Raw genomic sequence first — 27,131 nt, forward strand, 5'->3', positions numbered from 1 at the left:
TCCAAGATACCTATGAAAAAAGAATGAATTCAATACTTAGAAACATTGAGGTTCTTCTTTGTCTTTCCAATGAAGAATTCAGCTAATACTTGATCTCTGTAGTTATATAACATAGTACATGATTAAGTAAATGCTTTCTTTTCCTGTCTTATTTTTCTCCCCTTTGCCTCTAGTTTATAGTTCCTTTTGATAATCTGGCTGCCCAGGACTTTGCTGTGGGCGTCCCATTCAGATGTGCCTCTTTTTGCCAATGTCTTCTACTCCAGTTCCTTCCTTCACCCTGTTTGTCCTACATTTCAAATTGCATAGCTTTCTGCTTGATAACAGAGGCAAACTAGATGTTACCTTCTTTTTACATGGAAATTTTAAATCTGTAAAGATAAAAATAATTTGCCCTTTCTTCCTTCCCATTCTTAGAATGACTGATGGATATTCGGGAAGTGATCTAACAGCTTTGGCAAAAGATGCAGCGCTGGGTCCTATCCGAGGTATGTGTGTAGACTTTGAAACATTTAGACCTATTCGTTAGACTACTTTAGAAGTTTAAGAAGTCCTTATTGAGAGGTTTTGTTTCTGTTTTAGTTTTAGTAAAAAATCATTTAAGCTGCTATAAAACTTGATACAAAGTGGTTTCTAGACTTCTCATGGGGCCACATATGTTCTCCATTGCATGTTCTTTTGATTTCTGTTTGTTCTCACAAAAACAAAAATGTGAAACCATTCTTAGCTCACAGACCATATAAAGACAGTCAGTGGGTGTGTAGACCATGACCTCTGTTTCAAACAACAGATTTCAGGGTTGTTTTTTTTTTTTAATTAAAAAAAATTATTATTAAAGTACAGTTAACATACAAAGTTATATTCATTTCAAATGTACAACATAATGAGTAGACAATTCTGTACATTAAATGATGTTCACAATAAATCACCATCTACCCTATGTTTCACTTCTTGGTGGTAGGAAACCAGCAGAAAACACAAAGGAAAAGAAAACATTTTTATGCAAGCAAAAAAGAAAAAGAAAGGGGAAATGTTCTTATCTGTTTTTGGCACTTTTCACGTCAATATTCAGATATCACTTGAAATTAAAGTATCTAAGAGAAGCTTTTATTTGTATTGTTATATGTTATCTTTTGCGAAATTGCTTTGTTTTGATGCAGGGTTATTTGCTGTTTCTGAAATACCACTATGATACCACTTTAGACTAGGTATTCTCAACTGCTTTTCCACAGCCAGCATGGGCAGTGGGTGGGTGATGCTCTCAGGTATGCACTCAGATTGTTGGCTATGACGATAAAATAGAACATGGAATGGACAACTTCTGGAACACATCTGCAGTGAAACAGTGTATTGACTCAGAATTGCTGCTTTGCAGAATAATAAGTGTAACCTTGACAATATATTTTGAAGTTCTGGGCAAAAAGCATTCTAGTCAAACTCCTGCTGCCTGGTACATGTCACGAGTGGACTCAACAAATACATAATACATAAACCATTTGTATTTTTTTCAGAAAATTTTAGCTATTCTGAAGCAGATAAAAGTTATTGGGTTTAAAAAGAATAAAGCCTTTGTGAAAAAAAAACTACATTCTTTTAACTTCAAAGTTGTGAAATTTATTGTTCTTAGGCAATAATGCAGAGAAAGTGAATGCCTCCCACTTACTCCTAAAGACTTATCCTAAGCATTTATAAATTGTGCTCTTAATATTAATGTGTATTTTCCTTTTAATAGAAATAAGTTATATTGAACATGTACTATTAGATCATTGTACTCGTTTTTGCTCTTCAGCAATTTAAACTTAGAAATCTTTTTTTTTTAAATGGTTGTCTTGTATTTTACAGAACTGAAACCCGAACAAGTGAAGAATATGTCTGCCAGTGAGGTATATTACTTTCTAGTTATCTTTTCTTTGCTCTAGTTCTCTATATTGTAAGACCTATCTTTTGTCTGGATTTTCGTAGTTAATTAGAAGCTAGAAAAAGTTAACTTTGCTTTATTTCAAAATATAAGGGTGTATCAAATTACAATCTCTTTGTTTTTTTTTTAAAGATTTTATTTATTTATTTGACAGAGAGAGATCACAAGTAGGCATAGAGACAGGCAGAAAGAGAGAGAGAAGGAAGCAGGCTCCCTGCTGAGCAGAGAGCCCGATGCGGGACTCGATCCCAGGACCCTGAGATCATGACCTGAGCCGAAGGCAGCGGCTTAACCCACTGAGCCACCCAGGCGCCCTCAAATTACAATCTCTTAATGGTGTTTTTTGGTAATATTAAACAGAAAAAAATTATAGAAAACTTAAGAATTTTGTTCTTTGTAATAAGTTAATCCCTTAATATTCTATTTTGTAAGATTTTCAGCATTTGTTTTTGTCCTTATAAAAGCAATACCATTGTAATGTAATTCATTACATTTTAATATGGTAGGCCCTCTTAGGAAAATGCTAGCGCATTTCTTTCGAAAAAGATTGCCTGCAAAATATAAAGTTGGACATGCAGAATTATTGTAATAACTATGTAAGCAAATATTTAAAATCAGTATTATATTTATAATTTATAAGTCAGATATTTTTACTGCCCAAGTTTGTACAGCTATTGAGGAGACAGTGAACTCTTAACATAGAGAATAAATGTATTTGAGTACATTTTTTTGACTGTCTTTTTTCTTTAAGCTTCTATGTAAACTTAGTTGTTTTGCGGTATTTTGCGTGTGGTAGTTAATCAGCTGCATTACTAAGAATACCCTCACACTTACTGCAACCATCATTCCATTTTTTTTTTTAATTTTCTTTTTTTTTACTTTTAAGATTTTATTTACTTGTCAGAGACACTGAGAGAGGGAACACAAGCAGGGGGAGTAGGAGAGGGAGAAGCAAGCTTCCTGCTCATCAGGGAACCCAATGTGGGGCTCAATCCCAGGACCCTGAGATCATGACTTGAGCTGAAGGCCATTGCTTAATGACTGAGCCACCCAGGCGCCCCTACCATTCCATTTTAGAAAGTCTAGTTTACCTAGAGTGTGTTTGATATGAATGAAGACTAGGAATGGAGAATGCTACACGCTTTCTCTCTGGCATTTTGCTGCTATTTCCTTAACAATGCACATTTAAGGGACGCCTGGGTGGCTCAGTTGGTTAGGCGGCTGCCTTCGGCTCAGGTCATGATCCCAGCGTCCTAGGATCGAGTCCCGCATCGGGCTCCTTGCTCGGGAGGGAGCCTGCTTCTCCCTCTGCCTCTGCCTGCCATTCTGTCTGCCTGTGCTTGCTCTCTGGCCCTCTCTCTCTGATAAATAAATAAAATCTAAAAAAATATATATATATATTTTTAAAAAATGCACATTTAAAATATAAGTTTCAAGTCCCTTTTATCTGACTTGTAATTTTAATTCCACATTTTTAAAATTCTTTCTTTACATGTAAGTACAGTACAGTTTATGTTCCCAGTTTGTGTCTTGTGGGTTTTTAAAAATAGTTTAAGTATAATTTATTAATAATATCCCATAAATACATTTTTTAATGTTCTTAAAGCATAAACCTGATAGTATCTTTTTACCCAAAAAGTAAGCATCATGCATGAATTATTTCTTCTCCACACACTGTTCCCCTGCATTGGATCCAGGATAGATAATCTTGATCCCTTGTATACTCTGGCCCCCTAGATTCAGTCTGTTATTTTTTTTTATAAACATATATTTTTATCCCCAGGGGTACAGGTCTGTGAATCACCAGGTTTACACACTTCACAGCACTCACCAAAGCACATACCCTCCCCAATGTCCATAATCCCAGCCCCTTCTCCCAAACCCCCTCCCCCCAGCAACCCTAAGTTTGTTTTGTGAGATTAAGAGTCACTTATGGTTTGTCTCCCTCCCAATCCCATCTTGTTTCATTTATTCTTCTTCTACCCACTTAAGCCTCCATGTTGCATCACCACTTCCTCATATCAGGGAGATCATATGATAGTTGTCTTTCTCTGCTTGACTTATTTCGCTAAAATCAGCAAAGAAGAAGTCAAATTATCACTCTTCGCAGATGATATGATACTATATGTGGAAAACCCAAAAGACTCAACTCCAAAACTGCTAGAACTTATACAGGAATTCAGTAAAGTGTCAGGATATAAAATCAATGCACAGAAATCAGTTGAATTTCTCTACACCAACAGCAAGACAGAAGAAAGAGATATTAAGGAGTCAATCCCATTTACAATTGCATCCAAAACCATAAGATACCTAGGAATAAACCTAACCAAAGAGACACAGAATCTATACTCAGAAAACTATAAAGTACTCATGAAAGAAATTGAGGAAGACACAAAGAAATGGAAAAATGTTCCATGCTCCTGGATTGGAAGAATAAATATTGTGAAAATGTCTATGCTACCTAAAGCAATCTACACATTTAATGCAATTCCTATCAAAGTACCATCCATCTTTTTCAAAGAAATGGAACAAATAATTCTAAAATTTATATGGAACCAGAAAAGACCTCGAATAGCCAAAGGGATATTGAAAAAGAAAGCCAACGTTGGTGGCATCACAATTCCGGACTTCAAGCTCTATTACAAAGCTGTCATCATCAAGACAGCATGGTACTGGCACAAAAACAGACACATAGATCAATGGAACAGAATAGAGAGCCCAGAAATAGACCCTCAAATCTATGGTCAACTAATCTTTGACAAAGCAGGAAAGAATGTCCAATGGAAAAAAGACAGCCTTTTCAATAAATGGTGCTGGGAAAATTGGACAGCCACATGCAGAAAAATGAAATTGGACCATTTCCTTACACCACACACAAAAATAGACTCAAAATGGATGAAGGACCTCAATGTACGAAAGGAATCCATCAAAATCCTTGAGGAGAACACGGGCAGCAACCTCTTCGACCTCTGCCGCAGCAACATCTTCCTAGGAACAACGCAAAAGGCAAGGGAAGCAAGGGAAAAAATGAACTACTGGGATTTCATCAAGATCAAAAGCTTTTGCACAGCAAAGGAAACAGTTAACAAAATCAAAAGACAACTGACAGAATGGGAGAAGATATTTGCAAACGACATATCAGATAAAGGACTAGTGTCCAGAATCTATAAAGAACTTAGCAAACTCAACACACAAAGAACAAATAATCCAATCAAGAAATGGGCAGAAGACATGAACAGACATTTCTGCAAAGATTCAGTCTGTTATTAATTCAGCCAATTATGTGACAATTTAGGGCTCTGTATTTGTCCCTTGGAATGACCGTGTGGAATAAAGGGACTAATTAAGGCAGTAATGAGCTAAAACCACCAACTGGCAAATAAGTTTGAGTAAGAACCAATCTATAAATTCTCAAATGTCTTCATAGCCAAAATCCACTCATCTCTTCATCTGCAAGTATTCTATCTGTCTCAAGCTCTAAGGCCATAGCATTTCTTGTGGAAGTCCATTGGGAAGTCCACTTGTATCTATAAATGGAATGCTTTGATACACTTTGATTACTATCTTATAATAACTGGCAGCCTTATTACTTGAAATAAGTAGGTGGCTGCTTAGGGAATGGGAACTCTTACAAGGCTATCCATTATTGCATGAGATAAGAGACCAGTTTTCTACTGATAGTGACTGTTAACCTTTGTGTATATTTTGCCCATCCTGAGAATATATACACAATCAAATTTGAGCAACATTTTTCTTTATTTTTGAAAGACATTTATTTATTATAAAGAAGGAGAGCAAGCAAGTTGGGGGAGGAGTGGAGGGAGAGGATCTTCAAGCAGACTCCCTGCTGAGCACGGAGCCTCAGGTGGGACTTAATCTCATGACCCATGAGATCATGACCTGAGCTGAAACCAAGGTGGATGCTTAACCTAATGAGCCAACCCAGGTGCCCCAGCAACATTTTTCTTCACTGGACAATATCAGCCTATATATAGTTCCTGTTTTATTTGAAGATGAAAGAAAGTGAGTTTGTTTTCTTTTTTTTAGTAACTCATGACTTTAAAACAAGATAGTTCTGTTGCTATAGGTATGAATAGCCATATAACAAGTTGCCCAAAAACTTAGCTTAAAATGACCACATTTATTATGTCACATTTTCATGGGGTTGGGAATATGGGCAGAGCTTAGCTGAGTCCTCTGCTTTGAGCTCTGTCAGAGGGCTGCAATCAAGGTGTTGGCCCAAGGTTTCTTAAAGAGCTGTAATCAAGATGTTGGTTGGGGCTGTAGTCATTACAAGACTCAACTGCAGCAGATCTGCTTCCACACTCACTTACATAGTTCTTTGCCAGGTTCACTTCTTTGTGGGTTGTTGAGGTGAGAGCCTGTTTTCTTAGTCACTGGCTGAAGGCCTCCTTCAGTTCTTTTTCCACATAGGCCTCTCCAACATAGTACTTTCTTCATCAAAGCAAGCAAGCCAGGAAGAAGAGAAAGCATCAGCAGGATGGAAGTCAAAGTCTTTATAATCCTGAAGGTGAACTCCCATCACTTTTTCAGTAGTCTCTTCTTCTTTTTTTTTTTTTTTTAATATTTATTTATTTATTTGATAGACAGAGAGATCACAAGTAGGCAGAGAGGCAGGCAGAGAGAGAGGGGGAAGCAGGCTCCCCGCTGAGCAGAGAGCCCGATGTGGGGCCTCAATCCCAGGACCCTGAGATCATGACCTGAGCTGAAGGCAGAGGCCTAAACCACTGAGCCACCCAGGCACCCCTCAGTAGTCTCTTCTTAATGTCCAGTCCACATTCAAGGGGAAGGAATTACAGAAGTGCATATATAACAAGAGATGGGAATCATTACATGTCAGAAGATGCCCAACATATCTGTAAATCAATTATAATTTTTTTTTAATGTTTAAAGGGTTACATTTGGCCAGTGAAATCTGCTTTTCACATTAAGGTGTGCCCTTTTAACATTACTTTCAAACTTTGAGACGCATTCTTGCATTCTGGTAATCTCAACACCTGGAATCAGGAACTCTACAGGAACCCTGCTTCATTTTTTTTTTAAAGATTTTATTTTTAAGATTTTAAATTCTCTATACCTAACATGGGGCTTGAACTCATAACCCTCAGTTTAAGAGTTGCATGCTCTACCAACTGAGCCAGCAGGGCACCCCAAGAACGCTCATTCATTTAATGGAGAATAATGTTAAGACTCTGGGATTAGAAATTTATACTGCATTATTTTTTATTAGTACTGGTGTTAAATTAGCCTACTCCAATGACAAGAGCCTGAAAAATACACATATTTTAAAAATATTATTAATTCGGGGTGCCTGGGTGGCTCAGTAGGTTAAACCTCTACCTTTGGCTCAGGTCATGATCTCAGGGTCCTGGAATCAAGCCCATATCGGGCTCTCTACTCAGCGGGGAGCCTGCTTCCCCTCACCTCTCTCTGCCTGCCTCTCTGCCTACTTGTGATCTCTGTCAAATAAATAAAATCTTTAAAAAAAAAAAGTATACATATAAATAAATCTTTAAAAAATTATTAATTCACTCGGATAGAGTGCATTTATTTCAATATTTCAGCATAACATCTACCTGAATTTTAATCCCACACCTAAAATATAATTTAATCCACCTTTTTAAAAAATATATAAGGAAGAACCTTATTTTAGACTAAACTTTAGAGAGGAACACTAAAAACTTAGTAAAACTGTTGAATGAATTACAAGAAATGACATTACTGGTATCGTTTGTGACCATTGTACTAATTATGTATTAGGTTACATTGTTACAAGTTTCGGTTCTATTGTATACTTTTATCCAGTTTTTTTAATCTGATGGGTTTTTCTTTTTTTTTATTAAAGATTTTATTTATTTATCAGAGAGAGAGAGGGAGAGCGAGCACAGGCAGACAGAATGGCAGGCTGAGGCAGAGGGAGAAGCAGGCTCCCTGCTGAGCAAGGAGCCCGATGTGGGACTCGATCCCAGGACGCTGGGATCATGACCTGAGCCGAAGGCAGCTGCTTAACCAACTGAGCCACCCAGGCATCCCCTGATGGGTTTTTCTAAAGATTTTATTTATTCATGAGAGACAGAGAGGCAGAGGCAGGAGAGGCAGGCTCCCCACGGAGCAGGGAGCTCAATGTAGGGCTCAATCCCAGGATGCCGGGATCATGACCTGAGCCGAAGGCAGACGCTTAACCATCTGAGCCACCCAGGTGCTCTAATCTAATAGTTTAAGTATTAATAATTTGGTAGTACTTTTAGCTGTTAGTCTTGGACTTACAAGTTAATATTTATAAAATGCTTAAACCAGTCTGGCAAATAGTGGATACTATGTAAGTATCCATAGAATAACTTTAAAATACATAAATAATAATAATGACATTTTATTATGGAGATTAAATAAATTATTTTATCAGTCACATTTATGAGAGGAGAGGAAAATACAAGTAGTTTGGTTTCTAAAATCTTATACTAGAATTTTTTTTAGTTATTATTCAGTACAACTGTAATGATTAAGGGTATTATCAGGCACTGGTATATATACACACATTTGACTTTTATAGAATATAAAAAATATTTTATGAGAATAAAAACAAATAATTATATTGGAATTCTGTGTTTTTAAAAGGTAGTGCTGGGACGCCTGGGTGGCTCAGTTGGTTAAGCAGCTGCCTTCGGCTCAGGTCATGATCCCAGCGTCCTGGGATCGAGTCCCACATCGGGCTCCTTGCTCCGCGGGGAGCCTGCTTCTCCCTTTGCCTCTGCCTTCCACTCTGTCTGCCTGTGCTCGCTCTCGCTCTCTCTCTCTCGGACAAATAAATAAAATCTTTAAAAAAATAAATAAATAAAAGGTAGTGCTAAAAATTGTTGGCTATAAATTCAGGGTACGATGTACTCTATTTTTAAAGCACAGTTTGGGGTGCCTGACTGACTCAATGAGTAGAGCATGTGACTCTTAATCTCAGGATCATGAGTTCAAACCCCATGTTGGTCACAGAGCCTACTTAAAAATAAATAAAATAAAAAATAAAGCATAGTTTGTATCTACCTTAACTTTGACTTTGTTATTTCATTAGTTTGTTTCGATAAGATATCTTTGCCATTTATTTTTCTCTTTCTCAAATTAGCTACTAGTTGCTTTTCCTGTTGTATATATTCATCTGTTACTAACTTCAAAATATCATATATAAATTTTATATATATTTATGTGCACCATTCTATGCAGTTCAATTGAAATTTCATCAAAAGCTCTTAAGACTAATTTCTGCAACAAATACATTTTATTCAAGAATATCATAGATAGTAGATTACATTCATCATCTTTCTACTCTTTGGGCTTTAGGAAGAGCCAGTGTGTGTTTTAGTTAAAAAAACGAGTAGGGCTCATATGATTATGTGGTAACAATATGTCCTTTTCCTTTTTGGAGACAGCCCGCGCCTCCCAGGAGGGGACCTTTTCCTTTTTTACTTAGATTAATCTACAGTTTACAAGTATGGGTGATTTTCTCAATCTGTGCTCATCTAGATATCAGAGGGTGTGAAATAATTAGATTCGGTTTTATAAGAGTAATAAAAAGAAGAATATATATGAATATCAGTTGATGTTTTATCTCAAATTATCCTTTAACTTATTTTTGGGCAAAATGCACATGTATATATCAGTGACAGTTTTAAAACTGTTTAATTTTGTGCCAAGCTCCTTTTGAGTTTTCAAGGTATTCAGGTAATTATAGATAGATGTTGACTCAGCATTTTTTTATTCTACATTCTCATAGCCAATTAATAAGGTCAGAAAATGAGGAGCACCTGGGTGGCTCAGTCGGTTAAGTGTCTGCCTTTGGCTCAGATCATGGTCTCACTCTTCTGGGATTGAGCCCCACGTGGAGCTCCCTGCTCAGCGGGGAGTCTGCTTCTCCCTTTCCCCCTGCCTTTCTCCTGGCTTGTGTATTATAAGTAATATTAGTATTAGAAAATTTCAGATACAAGCATCCTGTATGTTGTGAAAAGCATTATTTCCTTAAAAGTCTCATGTGCTTCTTGTAAACCATCTTCCTTTCTAATAAACCCAGCATGAATTTAGCTAGAGTATGCTTGGTGAGACTTGAGAATTCTGAAAGATGTAATTGCGATTCTTTTTTCTGCTTGTCTGTACTTGTCAAATTTTCTATAATGAGTGTTTTCTGTTTTTATAATGGGAAAATATTGGGACTTAAATTTTTAATACCTAAGAAATTAAACACATATAATAAAAGTATATTAATACAGCATATAAGATTTCTTATATAGCAAACTTGCCTAACATATAATAATAAGTAAAATATGATGATTGGCATGATTTTCTAAGAATACATTTATATGTATTTATAACAATAATAAGCAGCATCATTACTTTAATCCATCTTTGGGTTAACTACTGAATATATTTTCATTTGTACTGTCATGTGTTTTTTTTAAATCTAGATGAGAAATATTCGATTATCTGACTTCACTGAATCCTTGAAAAAGATAAAACGCAGCGTGAGCCCTCAAACCTTAGAAGCATACATACGTTGGAACAAGGACTTTGGCGATACCACTGTTTAAGGAAAGACCTTTGTAAGCCTGCAGAACACTTTGCTTTTGAAGAGAGAAACATGCCATGTTAATTGAATAGTTATCAGCTACAGAAATTGAGCCTAAGTTTACAGGACTTTTCAGAGTCTTAAAATTACTTGTGCACTCCAACAGATGCACCATAAAACAAAATTTAAATAAAATATACAGTGCAAATGGAGTATTTTGTCGAAGGCCTGTTCATGGTTATCCCAATGGGCGCTGTAAGTTAGAGCACAACAAAAACTGATTCTGGTCTTCTTTACCAATATAATCATGATGTAAATAATAATTTGTATATTGTGTTGCAGATGAAAGTATTCCAGAGACAGTGAATGGTAGAAGACACAAGCGCCTTTGGTTGTTTGTCTTCTGATGTCTTTTCTTAAAATAGTAATTTTTTCTATTTTCCTTTCCTACTGTTGTCTTTACTACAGATGATTAGAATGCCAAACACTCTATAAGTTTCTTTTTGTTCTTTTCTTTTGTAAGTCCATTGTGCCAAATGAAACTTCTTCCTATGTAACAGTAATAGGAAAAAGTATTTTGAAGGTTTTTCTTTTTCATAAATCTACACATTAAACATTGTGTTTCACTTTTCATGTTTCTATTACCTTGTTACCAATTTAGAAAAGAATTTGTTGATAGCATCAAAGCAAATCTAGTAAAATAGAAAAAGAGATGGTTAGAAGGTTTGAGTCATTCTGTCATTACAACATGTAGATCAGTCCTCGTGTGACCTGAAGGTATCTTTTTCTAATATATCTGTCAGAAATCTATTGTAGACTGTTAATTTGTTCCTAATGGAGTTTATTTTCTGCTAGAATTATTCTAATATTTAAGAAGGCCAAGTTTAACTGCTGTAAAAGTGGTTCCTGTGTGAGAGAAGGGAAGAACTGAGAGCTAAGACATTTCTAATTTATTGCTTATTGCTTTCTTACTGTTTACAGGATAATTATAAGCCAATGGATCTACCATCTTTTATTCTTAATAATTATTAATCCCCTCAATGAACCTTTAAAAAAATTAATGAATTTTTATACATTGCATACATTTTATAGGTTTCTTGTGCTCACTTTGTTAACGAAAAAGTTAGTCTGTTAATCTGTCTCTTGTTCCCCAAGAATGTACAGTAATTGTTTCCGTTTGTATAAGTATGCCTGAGTTTTATTATTAAACTGTCATTGTAGGAGGTAGAGACTCATATCATGGCTTTTTAAATATTGTAATAAAGGCAAATGGATATTTGCCCTTAGTTTACTGTTTAAAAGTTTGTTTACAGAAATTTTCTTTGGTGCTTTTATGTAAAATGTCATGGACGGAAAGAATAATTTCATAGTAGTAACAAAGATTTTTTTCATTTAGGAAAAATATCTTTGGTTTTGAGAGAATACGTTAAAATTAAAAACTTGCCCCATCTAGAAAAGAATTTTATAATGAAGACATACATTCTTCTTAATTTTAATCTTGTTCCTGTTAAAGATTTACCTACATATAGAAGATGTATGGTTTAAGGTAATGTGCTATTTGTAGCTATAATTTAAATGTCTCCTCTAATCATGACCTTAGAACTCCCTGGATAACAGAAATGAGGGTTGAAATAAATAGGGAAAAACAAAACAAAACAAAAAACACTAAGCAGAACCATGCCCATTTTCAGTCATATGTTATATCTTTTTAAGATCTCAAATATTAAAGCATCAATTATAAAATACTGATAATGAAAGATGATGCAGTATTCATGATGACAAGAATTAGGAATATCCAAAGTTAAAACATTCTCAATAAAGTTCATAAAATTTCACTTTGTATTTTCATTTAGAAAAGGATTAACATTGTTGATACTTGAATAACAGTCGGTTATACTAAATGTCTGTGCTTCATGTTCAACTTTTAAAATGTAATCTTTAAATTTATCATGATTCTGTCTGCACTAATGTAGCTCACTATTTTTATTGGGATAGTTTTTAGATCACAAAGATATCAAATATTGAAAGTCAAGCTAATATTGTCATAAACACTGAGTCAGAATTATATTACTGTATGAATAACAATTCATACAGTATAGAAGTTATTTCACTTCCCTGACCAAAGTCTGAAGTTGAACTTAGTGCTAGTGAACTATTTTCTATGACTTACTTTTTACTTTATTTTATTTTTAGCTTAAGCTGGGCTTTTTTTTCTCTTCATAAAATGACTATGAAAATAAGATGATGATACAGTAGGAGGTGAAAGGGATTGGTCTGGTATTTTTCAATAAAGGTAGAAGTTGCTGAGGGTTTCTGAATTGTTAAACTTAGGTTGTGACCTTTTAGATTCTACATTGAGCTTCCTGTCATTAATTTCTTAGAAGATAATGCCTAAACATGAAAGGTTAATGTGCTCATGTTAATATGGCAGTGTTTTGTAAACTATATTAAAACTTGTTATACTGGACTTTGAGACAAGGGAAGTCAATACTATCTTTCCCGGTTATCTTAACAGTAGGAGTTTATTCTAAGTCCGCCATTGAGGTTATAAGATTTCTCACTATGCTTTGTGCTTAGGAAGAACTGGAGGAAAAACAGATACTAGAATTACAATTTAAGTAAATAAACAGCAGTCTTTATTTATAGAGTAAAATTCTTTATATTTTGTACAAAAATTAATTCTTTTGGTAGAATGAACCATTTACAGTTTGGCTTTGGACTCAAGTCAAAGTATTTTCCTTGAAATGCTTATCTCAACTTTTAATCTGGTCTTTTGTATCTTATTTCAGAAAAAAAAATGAAGTAAAAAGTTTAGCTGCATAAAGTAGGTTTTTATCCTAATGGCTTGGAAATAAATTATAAATTTTATTTTGCCTTTAATTTTTTTATTTGAAACTTTTTGAAGTTTCAGTGGTAGCAGTCTAGCAGTGAAGGAGTAGCTTGTATTGTACTAACTCTTGCCAATAATTATAATCTGAACAAATTATAAAAACAAAGATTAGAAAACTCTAGAGAGCAAGCAAAAACGAGCAGAAACTGCACAAAATCATGTACTAGAAGAGATCCACATTAACTAGCTTTTACCCCAAGGGCAATTTCCAGTTTGTGCAATGTGCTTAGAAACAGACTTTAAGCATAATGAACAGTCTTTCTGGGCTGGGGACTCATTTGGGACTTGTAAAACAGCTACAAATTAGGAGAGAAATCTTAAGAGTTTTAGATATAAGCCCCTGGATATGCCTACAAATTTCTTTCAAATCCTTAGTGGACTCCAAAATTGTACCTGTGTATTGTAATATTCAAAGGAACCTACCAGAAAGCAGTAGTTGAAATCTAATGAACTGTAAAGAAACTGTATTCTGGGGGAATACAGAGTTTGAAATTCAAATTCCACTAAAAGGGGTTTAGTAAATACAATGGGTTTTCCACTGAAACCCAAAAAGGACCATAATAAGGAAGAAGGACAACATCCTAGATGTAAGGGCCATCTTTGTTAGGACTGTGGGCAAAAGGATAAACTCACTGTAACAAAGCTTAAAATCAAGTTTTCACAGCATCAAGATTATCCATTGTAATTTAACAGCTAGCCAGAAGAGAACACATTTTTTTTTTTTTTTAGATTTTATTTTATTTGACAGAGACACAGCGAGAGAGGGAACACAGGCAGGGGAATGGAATAAGGAGAAGCAGGGTTCCCGCAGAGCAGGGAGCCCGATGCTGGGCTTGATCCCGGGACCCTGGATCATGACCTGAGCCAAAGGCAGACGCTTAATGACTAAGCCACCCAGGCACCCCAAAAACACTTTTTTTTAGAAGAAAATAAAATCCAGAGTTTTCACAACACATCCACAAAGTCCAGTACACAATAAAAAAAATTACTAATCATACCATGAAAAGTATACCCATAATCAATAGAAAACATGTAAAAGCAAATGCAGAGATGATTCACAAGTTGGAATTAACAAAATTATTTTTTTTCAAAATTATTTTAAAACTTGTAAGACAATAGGAAAAAAAGATGAATGAACAGATTAGGATTTTTGGTGGAGAAATAGATACTGAAAACCAAAGGGAAAGTCTGGTAATGAAAAAAACTGAAATGAAACATAGTATCTGGAATAAATTTCATTGGATGGGCTTCAGAAAACTGGACACAGCAGAGGAAAGACAGCTGGAAGACAAGCTGATAACAATTATCAAACTCAAGCACAGAGAGAAAGAAAAAATAGCAAAGGTTTGATACCTGTGGGAAAATACCAATCTAATTTACCTCTGGTTTGAGGTCCAAAAGGAAAGGAGAGGAAGAGAATAGTGGAAAATAAACACTTGATGCAGTAATGCCTAATGTTTTCCTTAAACTGTTGAAAGACATCAACTTACAGATCCAAAAAGTTCTGTGAACCCCAGGCATAATAAATACAGCAAAGACCACGTCTGGATACATCAGATTGCCAAAAAATAGAAAAGTGAAAAAAATCTATAAGCAGTCAGAAAGGGGAAATGACATTATATTCAAACAATCATTGACCTCAGAATATGGACTAATCAAAATGGTAAATGGACAAGACAGGGACTGTCCTCACGGAGGCCCAGGATAACTAAAGCAAAGTTTGACCAGTCACTTTTTAAACCATTGATTGCCAGTCTAATGGAACTTCCAACTGTTAGGCCTTAGAGCTGATCTGAATTGAAGGTTTATCACATTTATACTTAACATGTTTCCTTTGGAATGTTCCCTTATACAATAAATAGAAATAATACAATAGAAACAAAACAGAACAAGACTTTATAGTACAGATAAAGAATAGCAAAAGCAGCTGGAAGGAGAATAATGGCAAAAATACTTTCAAAATAAAAGTCTAATGATTTTACACAAAGATCTAGATCTAATTGCAAAACAGTATACTTCCAAACTAAAAGGGCTAATTATTCAACATAAACCATTTCTGTGATTTTATTTCTACTTTGTTGAGTGTGGGTTGTTTGTTGTTGTTTTTTCCAAATAGGGGTGTTGGAGTTGTCAAATGCTTTTTCTGCATCTATTGAGATGATCATGTGATTTTTCCCCCTTATCAATAGGCTGTATTGCATTGTTTGATTTTCATTTTGTTAAGCCAACTTTGCATTCCTGTGATAATTTGCACTCATTCACTGTGGATGATTCCTTTTATATGTTGGTGGATTCATTTTGCTATTTTGTTGAGGTTTTTTCATTTTGGTTTTTTTTTTTTTTTTTTTTTTTGCATCCATATTCACATGGGATGTTGGTCTGTAGTTTTCTTGTCTTTTTCTAGTTTTGGTATCAGGGTAATTCTTTGTAGACTGAATTGGAAAGTGTTCCCTCCTATTTTGGGAAGAGTTTGTGAACAGTTGGTGCTAATTCTTTAAATGTTTAGCAGAATTCACAAGTAAAGAAGCCATCTTTGAGTTTTGCTTTGTGGAAAGATTTTTTTTTTTTTAAGATTTTATTTATTTATTTGTCAAAGAGAGCACAGGCAGTCAGAGTGGCAGGCAGAGGCAGAGGGAGAAAAGCAAGCTCCCTGCTGAGCAATGAGCCCAACGTGGGACTTGATCCCAGGATGCTGGGATCATGACCTGAACTGAACTGACTGAGCCACCCTGGCGTTCCTGTGGAAAGTTTTTAAATTTTTTAAAAGATTTTATTTACTTATTTGACAGAGAGAGCGATCACAAGTAGGCAGAGAGACAGGCAGAGAGAGGAAGGGAAGCAGGCTCCCCGCTAAGCAGAGAGTCCAATGCGAGACTTGATCCCAGGAACCTGGAATCATGACCTAAGCCGAAGGCAGAGGCTTTAACCCACTGAGCCACTTAGGTGCCCAAGTTTTTAAATTATAAATTCAATCTTTTGTTAAACATTTAGTCAGATATTCTATTTATACTTGAGTAAGTTTCAGTAGTTTGTGTCTTTATAGAAATTAGTCTGTTTCATCTGTTATTTAATTTGTTGGTATGCAATTATTTATAATATTCCCTATCCTCCTTATATCTGTAAAACCAGCAGTAACTTGTCCTCTTCTTCCTTTCCTGATTTTAGTAATTTAAGTATTCTTTCTTATGTCATCAGTAAAGCTTTGTCAATTTTGTTGAACTTTTCAAAGAGCCAATATTTGGTTTTGTGAATTTTTCTCTATTGTTTTCCTATTCCCCACTTCATTTATTTCCTCTCTAAGATTTATTACTTCCTTTGCTTGCTCTAGTTTGCTCTTTTTCTATTATGATGAAAGGTTAGGGGTGCCTGGGTGGCTCATATGGGTTAAAGCCTCTACCTTCGGCTCAGGCCATGATCCCAGGGTCCTGGGATCGAGCCCCGCATCGGGCTCTCTGCTCAGTGGGAAGCATGCTTCCCACTCTTTCTCTGCCTGCCTCTCTGCCTACTTGTGATCTCTGTCTGTCAAATAAATAAATAAAATCTTTTTTTAAAAAATAGATCTTTCTTCCTTTTAAAATGTAGGCATTTATAGCTTAAATTTCTGCCTGCAGCTTTTGCTCTATCCAATAAGTTTTAGTATATTGAGTTTTCATTTTCATTCATCTTAATGTATTTTCAAAGTTCTGTTGGAATTTCTTCTTTGACCCACTGACTATTAAAGACTATGTTTTTTTTTAAGACTATGTTTTTTAATTTCCATAAAATTTGAAAATCCCGGGACGCCTGGGTGGCTCAGTTGGTTAAGCAGCTGCCTTCGGCTCAGGTCATGATCCCAGGGTCCCGGGATCGAGTCCCACATCAGGCTCCTTGCTCGGCAGAGAGCCTGCTTCTCCCTCTGCCTCTGCCTGCCTATCTGTCTGCCTGTGCTTGCTCGCTCTCTCTCCCTCTGTCTCTGACAAATAAATAAAATCTTTAAAAAAAAAATTTGAAAATCCCAAATTTCCTTTAATTATGGATTTCTAATTTTATTCCAGTATATTTGGAGAACATACTATCTATTATTTTAATCCCTTCAAATTTATTGATGATTTTTTTATGGCCTAACATATGTACTCTCCTGGAAAATGCTTCATTTGCACCTGAGAAGAATGTATATTCTGTTGTTGGGTGGTATATTCTAGATATGTTAGGTGTAATAGGTATATAGTATTGTTCAAGTCTTCCTTTTGTTGATCCCCTCTGTAATTGTTTCCTATCATTTTATACCCAATTGCCTGTAGTTTATTTTTTTTCTTAAAGTAGCTTGAGAGATTTCTTTTTCATATGTTTACACCTTGTTAAACTCATCAGTAAGGAATTATGTAAAGGCACATGCCTACGATTGAATTCTTTAAGGTCATTAAAACAACATTCTGGGAAAATTAAGATATAGGGAAAAGTTAGAATACACCCTTACATGAAGTAGGCAGACTACAGAATATACTATTTGATTCCAATTTTATTATTATTATTATTTTTTTTTAAAGAACTTTTTATTTTTTTTTTTAAGATTTTATTTATTTATTTGACAGAGAGATCACAGTAGGAGAGAGGAAGGGAAGAGATCACAGAGAGAGAGGAAGGGAAGCAGGCCCCCTGCTGAGCAGAGAGCCCGATGTGGGACTCGATCCCCGGACCCTGAGATCATGACCTGGGCCGAAGGCAGCGGCTTAACCCACTGAGCCACCCAGGCGCCCTGATTCCAATTTTAAAAAGACTGTAAAGAAACTTCAAAAATCAGGAATGATTTCCTCTGGGTAAATAAGGCAATAATGTCCTAACCTATTCCTTCCAATCTTGTCCAGGAGTAGTAAGCACAGAGTAGCGGGTAAGGTTTTAGAATTAGGTTCTGTAACACAGAATTCCAGTTCTGCCATGAAGTAAGTATGTGATGTTGGCATACAATTTTCCAAGCAGGGGCTAATAATAGTACCTATACCAAATGCCGGTTAGGAGGATTAAATAAGCTAGTCCATGTTCAACTCATAAAACAGTATCTACCATGTAAGTGCTTAGTAAATGTTCATTATTACTATCCACCTACAATCCATTCTCCATACCACCATGTAAAGGTCACTCCTTTGTTAAAACCCTCCACAGGCTTCCTTTCTCACTTAGAAAACAAAACAAAACAAAACAAAAAACAGAATCGGTCTCCTTACCCCTACATTAGAAATTCCTGTTTGATCTGATCCATTTGCCATTTAGATCTCTTCATTAGATCTCCAAATACACTGCCTTCTTTGAGATCTTGAAACACTTCTGCTTGTTTTTGATTTACGTATTTAGATCGTTTATCCTGCCTGGAATAATTTTCACAGAAAGACTTTGTCATTCAGAAGTCAAATTTACTTTCCTTAGAGAAAGTTCTTGGTCTACTTTCCTTAGAGAAGCTTCTTGGACTACTATGAATTAGCAACCGTCACTCTCTGTAGCATAACATTTTCTACATGACACTATCAATATATTAGACATTTTTTCCTCCCTACTTGTTTTCTGTCTCTTTTAAGTAATTAAAGCTTTCTGTCTCTAAGTAATATTACTTCCATTATAAAATTAATTCCATGGGTTTTTAGGTAGTGTTTTAGGATAGTACATGGTATTCTATATTTGATCTCAGTTCAAATTCAGCTACTGTGGAGAACCAGCTGTATGCCTCTGGGCAAATTTCTTATTCTTCCTGCTTCCTCAAAAGGGAATACTATTTATTTCACAAAGTATGGCAAAAAATTAAATCACACAACATAGGTAAAAGTGCTTAAGCACTAAATGAAATTTTCCTAACATTACAAATAAACCCTAAGCAAATACAAATCAAAACACAATGCGATACCACCTCACAAACTGAATGGCTAAAATTAACAATTCAGAATACACAGATGTTGCTGAGGATGTGGAGAAAGGGAGACCCTCCTACACTACTTGTGGGAATGCAAGCTGGTGTAGCCGCTCTGGAAAACAGTATGGAGGGTCCTCAAAAAGTTGAAAATACAGCTACCCTACTAACCAGTAATTGCACTACTGGGTATTTACCACAAGATACAAATGTAGTGATCTGAAGTGGCACCTGCACCCCAATGTTTATAGCAGCAATGTCCACAATGGCCAAACTATGGCAAGAACCTAGACATCCATCAACAGAAGAATGGATAAAGGGGATGTGGTATGTATATATACAATGGAATACTACTCAGCCACCCAAGGGGGAAAAAAAAAAAAAAAGAAATCTTGCCATTTGCAAAGAGGTGGATGGAACTAGAGGGTATTATGTGAAGCGAAAAAACAAAGATAATTATCATGATCTCATATGTGGATTTTAAGAAACAAAATGGGATCCTAGGGGAAGGGAAGGGGGGAAAACCAAGATACTTTTAATCATAGGAAACAAACTAAGGGTTGTTGGGACGGGGGAGCAGGGCAGGTGAAGGGATATCTGGGTGATGGACATTATAGAGGGCAGGTGATGTAATGAGCACTAGGTGTTATATACAACTAATGAATGACCTCTACCTCTGAAACTAGTAATACATTATATGTGAATTAATTGCATTTAAATAAAAAGACATCATACAATTAAAAAAAAAAAAAAAACTAAGGGCTCCTTAACAAGGTCTCTAGTTCTCCACCTACCCCCCAAAGGCCTAGGTGGGGCCACCCTAGCCTCTGTCTTCACCGCCGTAGAACGCCGCGACAGCCGGAGAGAGGGCGGGAACAAGAGACAGTGCACGCATTTCCGCCCCCGCGTCTCTCTCCGCCAATCGGCGTCTGATGCCCCACCCCTTCCGCTCTAGGGAAAACCTGCTCCCAGAGCGTCTTCCGGCGGGAGCTGTGCCTCTCCTTATCATGGTGAGTTGGCTGCGGGTACGAGGGGTTCTGTCCTAGGTGATTCCTCTTATCTTCTTTCATCCCCGTGCGGCCTTGACAGGCCTCAGCTGCCCAGAGGTGGGGTCCTGGGAGTCGTGCTTGGCTCCCCACACCCCACAGGAGAAGCGGTGACGGCGGAAGCATTCCCCCCCAGAGCTGATTCCCTCAGCCCCCTTCACCCGGTTGGTTAGACGCTTGGTTAGACGCTGGGGATCCCGGCCCTGCTTCGAGCCGAGCTTTCAGTTTTTAGCGAGCTTATGACTTCTCCCTTGCGGAGATTTACTTCATACGGAGCTAAAAGTCTTGGCCGGCGTCAGTGTCTACACCCACGAAGGCTCTGAAAACAAGTCCACAGCTACACTAGCGTAATTAGTGATGCTTACACCGGGGACGGTACCGTTGGCGTTAATAAAGAGGGTTATGAGCGATGTGTTGAGGTGAACGCCCCACACTGCGACTTGGCTTTGTGGAGTGCCAGAGAGCCTGACACGGCAGCGACGGTCAGAAGGCCAGTGACTGGAGAAAGTCCAGGTGTTGGTAGAGCATCTTCGTTGCCTGTTTCTTCCTACTTTTGTAGAGCCCATGACGGTTTCGGGGATACGTTGAGCCTAAAATTTTTTCGAGAAATTGTTCTTTTTATGCTTTTACAGGTCAAATGTATAGCTCTCCGAATCCTATCAAAAGATAAGTTGATGGTAATTTTAGCGTCAAAAGAGGTACCATTTTATCTCAGAAGTTAATGGATCTCTTATTGACGGCCTACCTGTGTGAACAGGATCACGTTTCAGTTCCGAAGCCATTGTCACTCTCGTTAAGTTTTTTCCTTGAGTGGATATAGTCAAGAAAAATGTCCTATTTATGCTTTCTTTTTCTTCTGTAAATTTTCTGTAATCCGTTTTTTTTGCACACAGAAAGCGGGTAAAAGCTTATTTGGGGGACGGGGGCGGCTGACCAAATAGCCTTCCAGCTACTTTCTTCAAAATATTCACCACTGTGTAGCCAGAATTAAATTTCTAAAATTGGGGACCATGGTACTCTCTTGCTCCCTTGCATAACCTCCCCCGCCCCCCCAACCACACACACACACACACACACACACAGTCCTCAAGATAAAGTCCTATTTGGTGTGGCATACAAAGCTGTTGTCAAGCTACTTGCTGCTGCTGCTTTTTGGGGGAGAGGGGGCCAAGCTTCTTTATAGCCTCTTTTTTCACATACCTACATTCATATTCAGTCAGAGTGAACACCTTGCACATGATGCTCTCGGGATTAGGCCTTTGCACCTAATTTGTATATGCTGTTCCGTCTGCCAAAAACCAATCATCTCCTACCCCTCATTCTTATCAGTATAACCCTTAAGCGCCCTTTAGTCTCTCATGAGCCTTCCTGCCCGCCCGTGTCTCAAGATCCTGTTAGGTGCCTCCTTTGTGCTTGTGATACCTTGGTGTTATTTATCAATAACATATGCAGCCCTTACTACATATGTTAAACTATGTAGTTTAACATATGTTAGACTGTGTTATAATTGTGTATTTACTTGTCCTTCTCACTTCCTAGACTGTAAGCTCTTTGAGAGCAGGACCTCTGTATTCACTCTGGTATTCCCAGAGCCTTGTCCCTGGCTCAGAGAGGAGGTTTTCAATAAATACCTGTTTTATAAAACACCAAATACATAGCTATGGCACTAAATTTTTGTGCTTGAAACGTTAATAATACAGAAAAATAGTAGCATTTAAAGTTAATTGTAAAAGTTTTGGAGGAGAAGAAAGGGTTTACGAGTCCCTCTTGTTTATTAAGGTGTTATATGCAACGCACAATGCTATCTTAGAAAATGTAAAGGAAATACAGCCCTTGTCGTTAGTGAAGTTACTAAAAAAATTGACTTAAAATGCATGATGATAGAGTGAGGAAGGCTGGCCTCTAGTTAATTATAAAGCAAGTGGCATAAAGAACAGTATAGTTTGGAGTAATCTAGGAAGGCTTCACATAGAAGGTCAGCCATGAAACAGTATTTTCTCCCTATTCTATTACTCTTAATCTTACTGTTCTTTACTCTCGTTCGGTTGAGAAAACAGAGGTCAAGTAATTTGTTAAGTATTACAGGGCTGTTAGAGCTTGGTTAGACAAGTCTGGCCTTTTCACTCTAGAGTGATATGATCATTAGATCAGGGGTACACTAGTTTAGTTGGAGTTGATTCCCTGTCCGGAGTAAGAGATTAAACTGGAAAGAAACAGGCTACGTGATTGAAAGCATTGAATTTCAGATTGTAAAATTAGGAGTTTATCATGATAGCAATGGAGGGCCAATATAATTTTGAAAAGTGACAGGAACATTAGGATTTTTATGGGGTTTTACTTCTTTTAACCGATATCAGAATGGCATCAGAAAAGGCATTCTACCTTTTAGAAACCTTATTTTCTCAACCTGAAACTTAAAGTAACTTAAATCATTTAAAGTGGAATGAAGTTAGAAGATATCCAGGGATAACAGTATTAAGAATTTAATACTTAACAGTAATAAGAATTTATCTTTGGGACCAAATATCCCACACATAATTCATTAAGAATGGAGTATATTTATTAATTGACCATTCATTAGCATCTCAGATGAAAATAGCATATTGTTCCTTCTCAACTGAATTAGCTTAGCAAAGCCTTAGAGTTATACACACACACACACACACACACACACACACACTGGTCTTTGTTTGGATAGCAAAAATTAGTAACACTTTTTTCTAATGCTTTATTTTTATATTTACTTACTTTTTAAGATTTTATTTATTTATTTGATAGAGACAGCAAGAGAGGGAGCACAAGCAGGGGGAGTGGGAGAGGGAGAAGCAGGCTTCTTGCTAAGCAGGGAACCTGACTCACGAATCCCAGGACTAGGGGATTATGACCTGAGCACAAGGCAGATGCTTAATGACTGAGCCACCCAGGCGCCCCTATTTTTATATTTTAAAATATGTTTTACTTAAATTTTTTTTTATTATGGAAATTTGCAAAAACAGGAAAGTAGAATATAATAAGCGCCCATATAGCCATCACTTGACCTCAACAATGATGAACATTCTGGTTTTAAATGCTAGACTTCTAGTGTTCAACTTTATCTTCTGCCTTTTCTGAGTTTCATCTACTGGAACTAATGACATGTCTGAGCTTTGAAGAAATGGGATATACCTTTTTTATAGCTTTTGAGATGTTCCTACTATTACTTAGGAAAATTAGACCTGTGCTGGAGTTGGATCTGAAAGTTTTCCTCATTTTTTATCTGTTGACACCCAGTTCCACTGCTTTCTGTGGAATTTAAGTGTTTAAGTCAAATTGGCTAACAATAGTAAGGTAGAAACAGTTGTTATGGTGATTGTGGCCTTACTATCTAGGAAAGCATTTTGCTAAAATTAAAATCCAAATAAATATTTAAGTGCATGGCACTTAGCAATCAAGTTATTATATGTGACCCACTGATAATTGTGAAAGATTTTTTTTCCCCTAGAAACAATGCTTAGCTTTTGAAATAACAATTAAAATTCTTTTTTTTCCCGGGGCGCCTGGGTGGCTCAGTGGGTTAAGCCACTGCCTTCGGCTCAGGTCATGATCTCAGGGTCCTGGGATCGAGTCCCGCATCGGGCTCTCTGCTCAGCAGGGAGCCTGCTTCCCTCTCTCTCTCTCTGCCTGCCTCTCTGCCTACTTGTGATCTCTCTCTGTCTAATAAATAAATAAAATCTTTAAAAAAAATTCTTTTTTTCCCAGTTTATTTTCTCTCTCTAGGATTTTCTTTATTTTTGTCTGTTGTTATTATATTCCCCAAATAGTAAAATTGATCAGTTTTTCCCTTTACAGCTTCTTGGTTTTATATCCTATTATGAAAAGTCTTTTCCAACTCCAAGATTATAAAATTGTACATCCATAAATTTCTTCAAGTATTCTGTAGTTTTTTATTTTAGTTTTAACATAATAAAAAATTAGAGTAAGAAATATAGTAAAGATCCAACATTACCTTTTCCAAAAACCATTTATTGGGTAACTCAAATTTTTTCCTGCTGATGTTGGATACTGACTTAATCATAAGCTAATTTCCCATATATACTTAAATTATCTTTTATTCTGAGATTTCATAAGCTTGAGTGGCAGATTCCTCTTTAGTCTCCACTTACATTTCTTCTCTTGTCGGTAACCCCACTATCATGCCCTCTGATGGTCCCATACAGTGTTCTAGCAAGGACTGCGGAGACTAGCGAGGATGTCTCTTGACTTTGAATGCTTAAGAGAGAACCTCAGAGATTTTACTGTAATAATAGTTTCCAAACTTTTCACATATAAAACTTCTATGAAGTTAATTGTAGTACTTGATTTCCAGTAGGGCTATCTGGAAAATGGTTTGATTTTATGGTTCAAAATAACCTAAAATCCATTTAAAAATAGAATTGTGTAGCCAGGAGCTAAAATGCCTGGTTTTGGGGCACCTGGGTGGCTTAGTCGGTTAAGTGTCTGCCTTCAGCTGGGGTCATGATGCTAGGGTTCTCGGATCAAGCCCCGCATCAGGCTCCCTGCTCAGCTGAGAGTCTGCTTCTCCCTCTTCCTCTGCTGTTACCCCTGCTTGTCCTCTCTCACTCTCTCTCAAATAAATAAATGAAATCCTTAAAAAAATAAAATGGCTGGGTTTGAATTTCTGCTCAGCCATTTGTTAGCATTGTGCCCTTGGACAATTAAAGATTGTTTCCAGGGGCTCCTGGGTGGCTTAGTGGGTTAAGCCTCTGCCTTCAGCTCAGGTCATGATCTCAGGGTCCTGAGATTAGGCCCTCCATCGGGCTCTCTGTTCGGCGAGGAGCCTGCTTCCCCCTCTCTCTCTGCCTGGCCCTCTGCCTTCTTGTGGTCTCTCTCTCTCTCTCTCTCTCTAATAAATAAAAATCTTCAAAAAAAAATTGTTTCCATCTCAGATAATTGTGAAGAATAGATAAATATGCATATATATCTAGAAATAATTGCTTGCCACATACTGAGCTTTCAGTAAATGTTAGTTATTACTATTGTATCACATCACAGGATATGAAAAAGACTAGAAGCTTCAATGTTGATTTGTTTATTTTTTGTTTATTTTTAAAGGGGACAATTCATCTCTTTAGAAAACCACAAAGATCTTTTTTTGGCAAGTTATTACAGGAATTTAGACTTGTAGCAGCAGACCGAAGGGTAAGTTATCTTTATTAACTCTAATCACTGTACCGACAACATTATGACATTGAAAAAGATAATTTTTAAGGCATTATAGAAATTACTTGTGATCCCACCATACACCTTTTGTTTTTAAGTAAACGCTCGCCCAACATGGGGCTTGAACTCACAACCCCAAGGTTAAGAGTTGCATACTCCACCAGCTGAGCCAGCCAGGTGCTCCATGCCACACTGTTTTCATTTGTTGTTGTTGTTGTTGGGTAAGCAATTTTTTTTTAAAGTAATCTCTGTGCCCAACGTGGGGCTTGAACTCACTACACCAACATCAAGTTGCATGCTCTACTGACAGTGAGCCAGGCGCTGCTGGCTAAGCAAAATTTTAATGGAAAATTAAATTACATTGTAAATTTAATGTAAATTGTAATGTAAAAATCAATTACTTTGATACGTAATTATTTTGCTTGAGATGAAGCTAGGCTTTGGTTAAGATTTTTATTCTAATTCTAATTAGTTATAAAGAAAAAATATTTTATGATTGCCTTTGTTACTTTTTTTTACAAAGGTAATGAATATAGTTTAAAGCCACGTTTTCTCATTTTTGGTGTAAGGAAGGAAAAACAACTTATGCTTTGAAGTCATGAGTTCATGCCCCACCCATGTTGGGCAAAGAGCTCACTTAAAAAAAAAAAAAAGATAATTGGTATCCTTTTTGGTCACCAATATGGACCTTCTAGTTACTGTTCTATATTCATTGTTTTCATTATTGTCTAAATTATACTGTAAGCTCCCTGAAGACAGTGACTGTGTCTGTTTTGTTCACTTTTTAATAAAAGTACAAAATAAGTACCCAATAAATACATGATGAATTTTAAATAAACCTAGCTTTAGTGGAACGTAAGTGTACCTATGACATTGGTCATGTATTATGTATGATACTAGATTAGAGCCTTTTGTTCTTTGTTTCTTATCACTGTATTTCCTGTTGCTAAAACCTTGGAATATAATCAGAACTCAGTAATTCTAGTATTTGAAAATAGTATCATGTCCTGTATGTTAAAGAGCCAAGAGTAGGAAATTCATCTGCTGCTTGTGTGTCTAGTCCACTTAGGATGATCTCTTGAGAACAGATAGATAGAACTTTTAATCTTGGTGGAAAGCAACTACATTACAGAAGTAAACAGGAAATTCTTGAACTATAAGCTTTATTGAAGCACAATATACCACAGAATAGATAGTAGGAGCAAAACTGGTATAAGAACACCTGCATTGTGCAGATACTGTCCATCATAATTTAAATCTTATAAGATGTGCCTAGCTCACCTCTCTTTACTACTACTCCTGTTTTGGTTCATGGTAATTCCTTACACCATGAGGAAAATCCCTACTTCTCAGTTCTTTACTTCCTTACCACAAATAATTGTCCTGCATCCCTTCCAACTGTCCACTCCTATGACCATACCACTGCCATTATCATTCATAATTATGTCTTCCCATTGTCTCAGTTTCAATTATTTCACTCGTAGTCACCATCTCTTGTTATTCCAGTTCACTCCTTGTATTATCCCAATTCCAGTAGTTCTTCAATCTTACTAGGATCTCCAATCCACTGACCATGCCGTATTTTCCCTGTTTTTCACCTCTTTTATCCTCATTTGCTTAATTATCCAATTTAG

General features: G+C 36.5%; 2 protein-coding genes across 9 annotated transcripts in view; both read left to right on the top strand.

The window, feature by feature from the left end:
• Window positions 1-11,773, top strand: part of SPAST (spastin) — a 58,021-nt gene extending 46,248 nt beyond the window's left edge. For all 7 annotated transcript variants that reach the window (XM_059405388.1, XM_059405392.1, XM_059405390.1 and 4 more), the window contains 3 exons: window positions 418-488; window positions 1,843-1,883; window positions 10,387-11,773. In XM_059405388.1, the coding sequence (XP_059261371.1) occupies window positions 418-488; window positions 1,843-1,883; window positions 10,387-10,509 (235 nt within the window). In that variant the 3' untranslated portion in view covers window positions 10,510-11,773. The remainder of the gene's footprint in view (window positions 1-417; window positions 489-1,842; window positions 1,884-10,386) is intronic.
• Window positions 11,774-20,194: 8,421 nt separating this feature from the next.
• The window catches only part of SLC30A6 (solute carrier family 30 member 6), a 41,095-nt gene continuing 34,158 nt past the window's right edge, over window positions 20,195-27,131 (top strand). For both annotated transcript variants that reach the window (XM_059405395.1, XM_059405396.1), the window contains exons 1-2: window positions 20,195-20,262; window positions 25,390-25,476. In XM_059405395.1, coding sequence (XP_059261378.1) covers window positions 20,260-20,262; window positions 25,390-25,476 — 90 coding nt within the window. In that variant the 5' untranslated portion in view covers window positions 20,195-20,259. The remainder of the gene's footprint in view (window positions 20,263-25,389; window positions 25,477-27,131) is intronic.

The sequence above is a fragment of the Mustela nigripes genome, chromosome 7 (assembly GCF_022355385.1).
Source record: "Mustela nigripes isolate SB6536 chromosome 7, MUSNIG.SB6536, whole genome shotgun sequence".
In the NCBI taxonomy this organism is placed as follows: Eukaryota; Metazoa; Chordata; class Mammalia; order Carnivora; family Mustelidae; genus Mustela; species Mustela nigripes.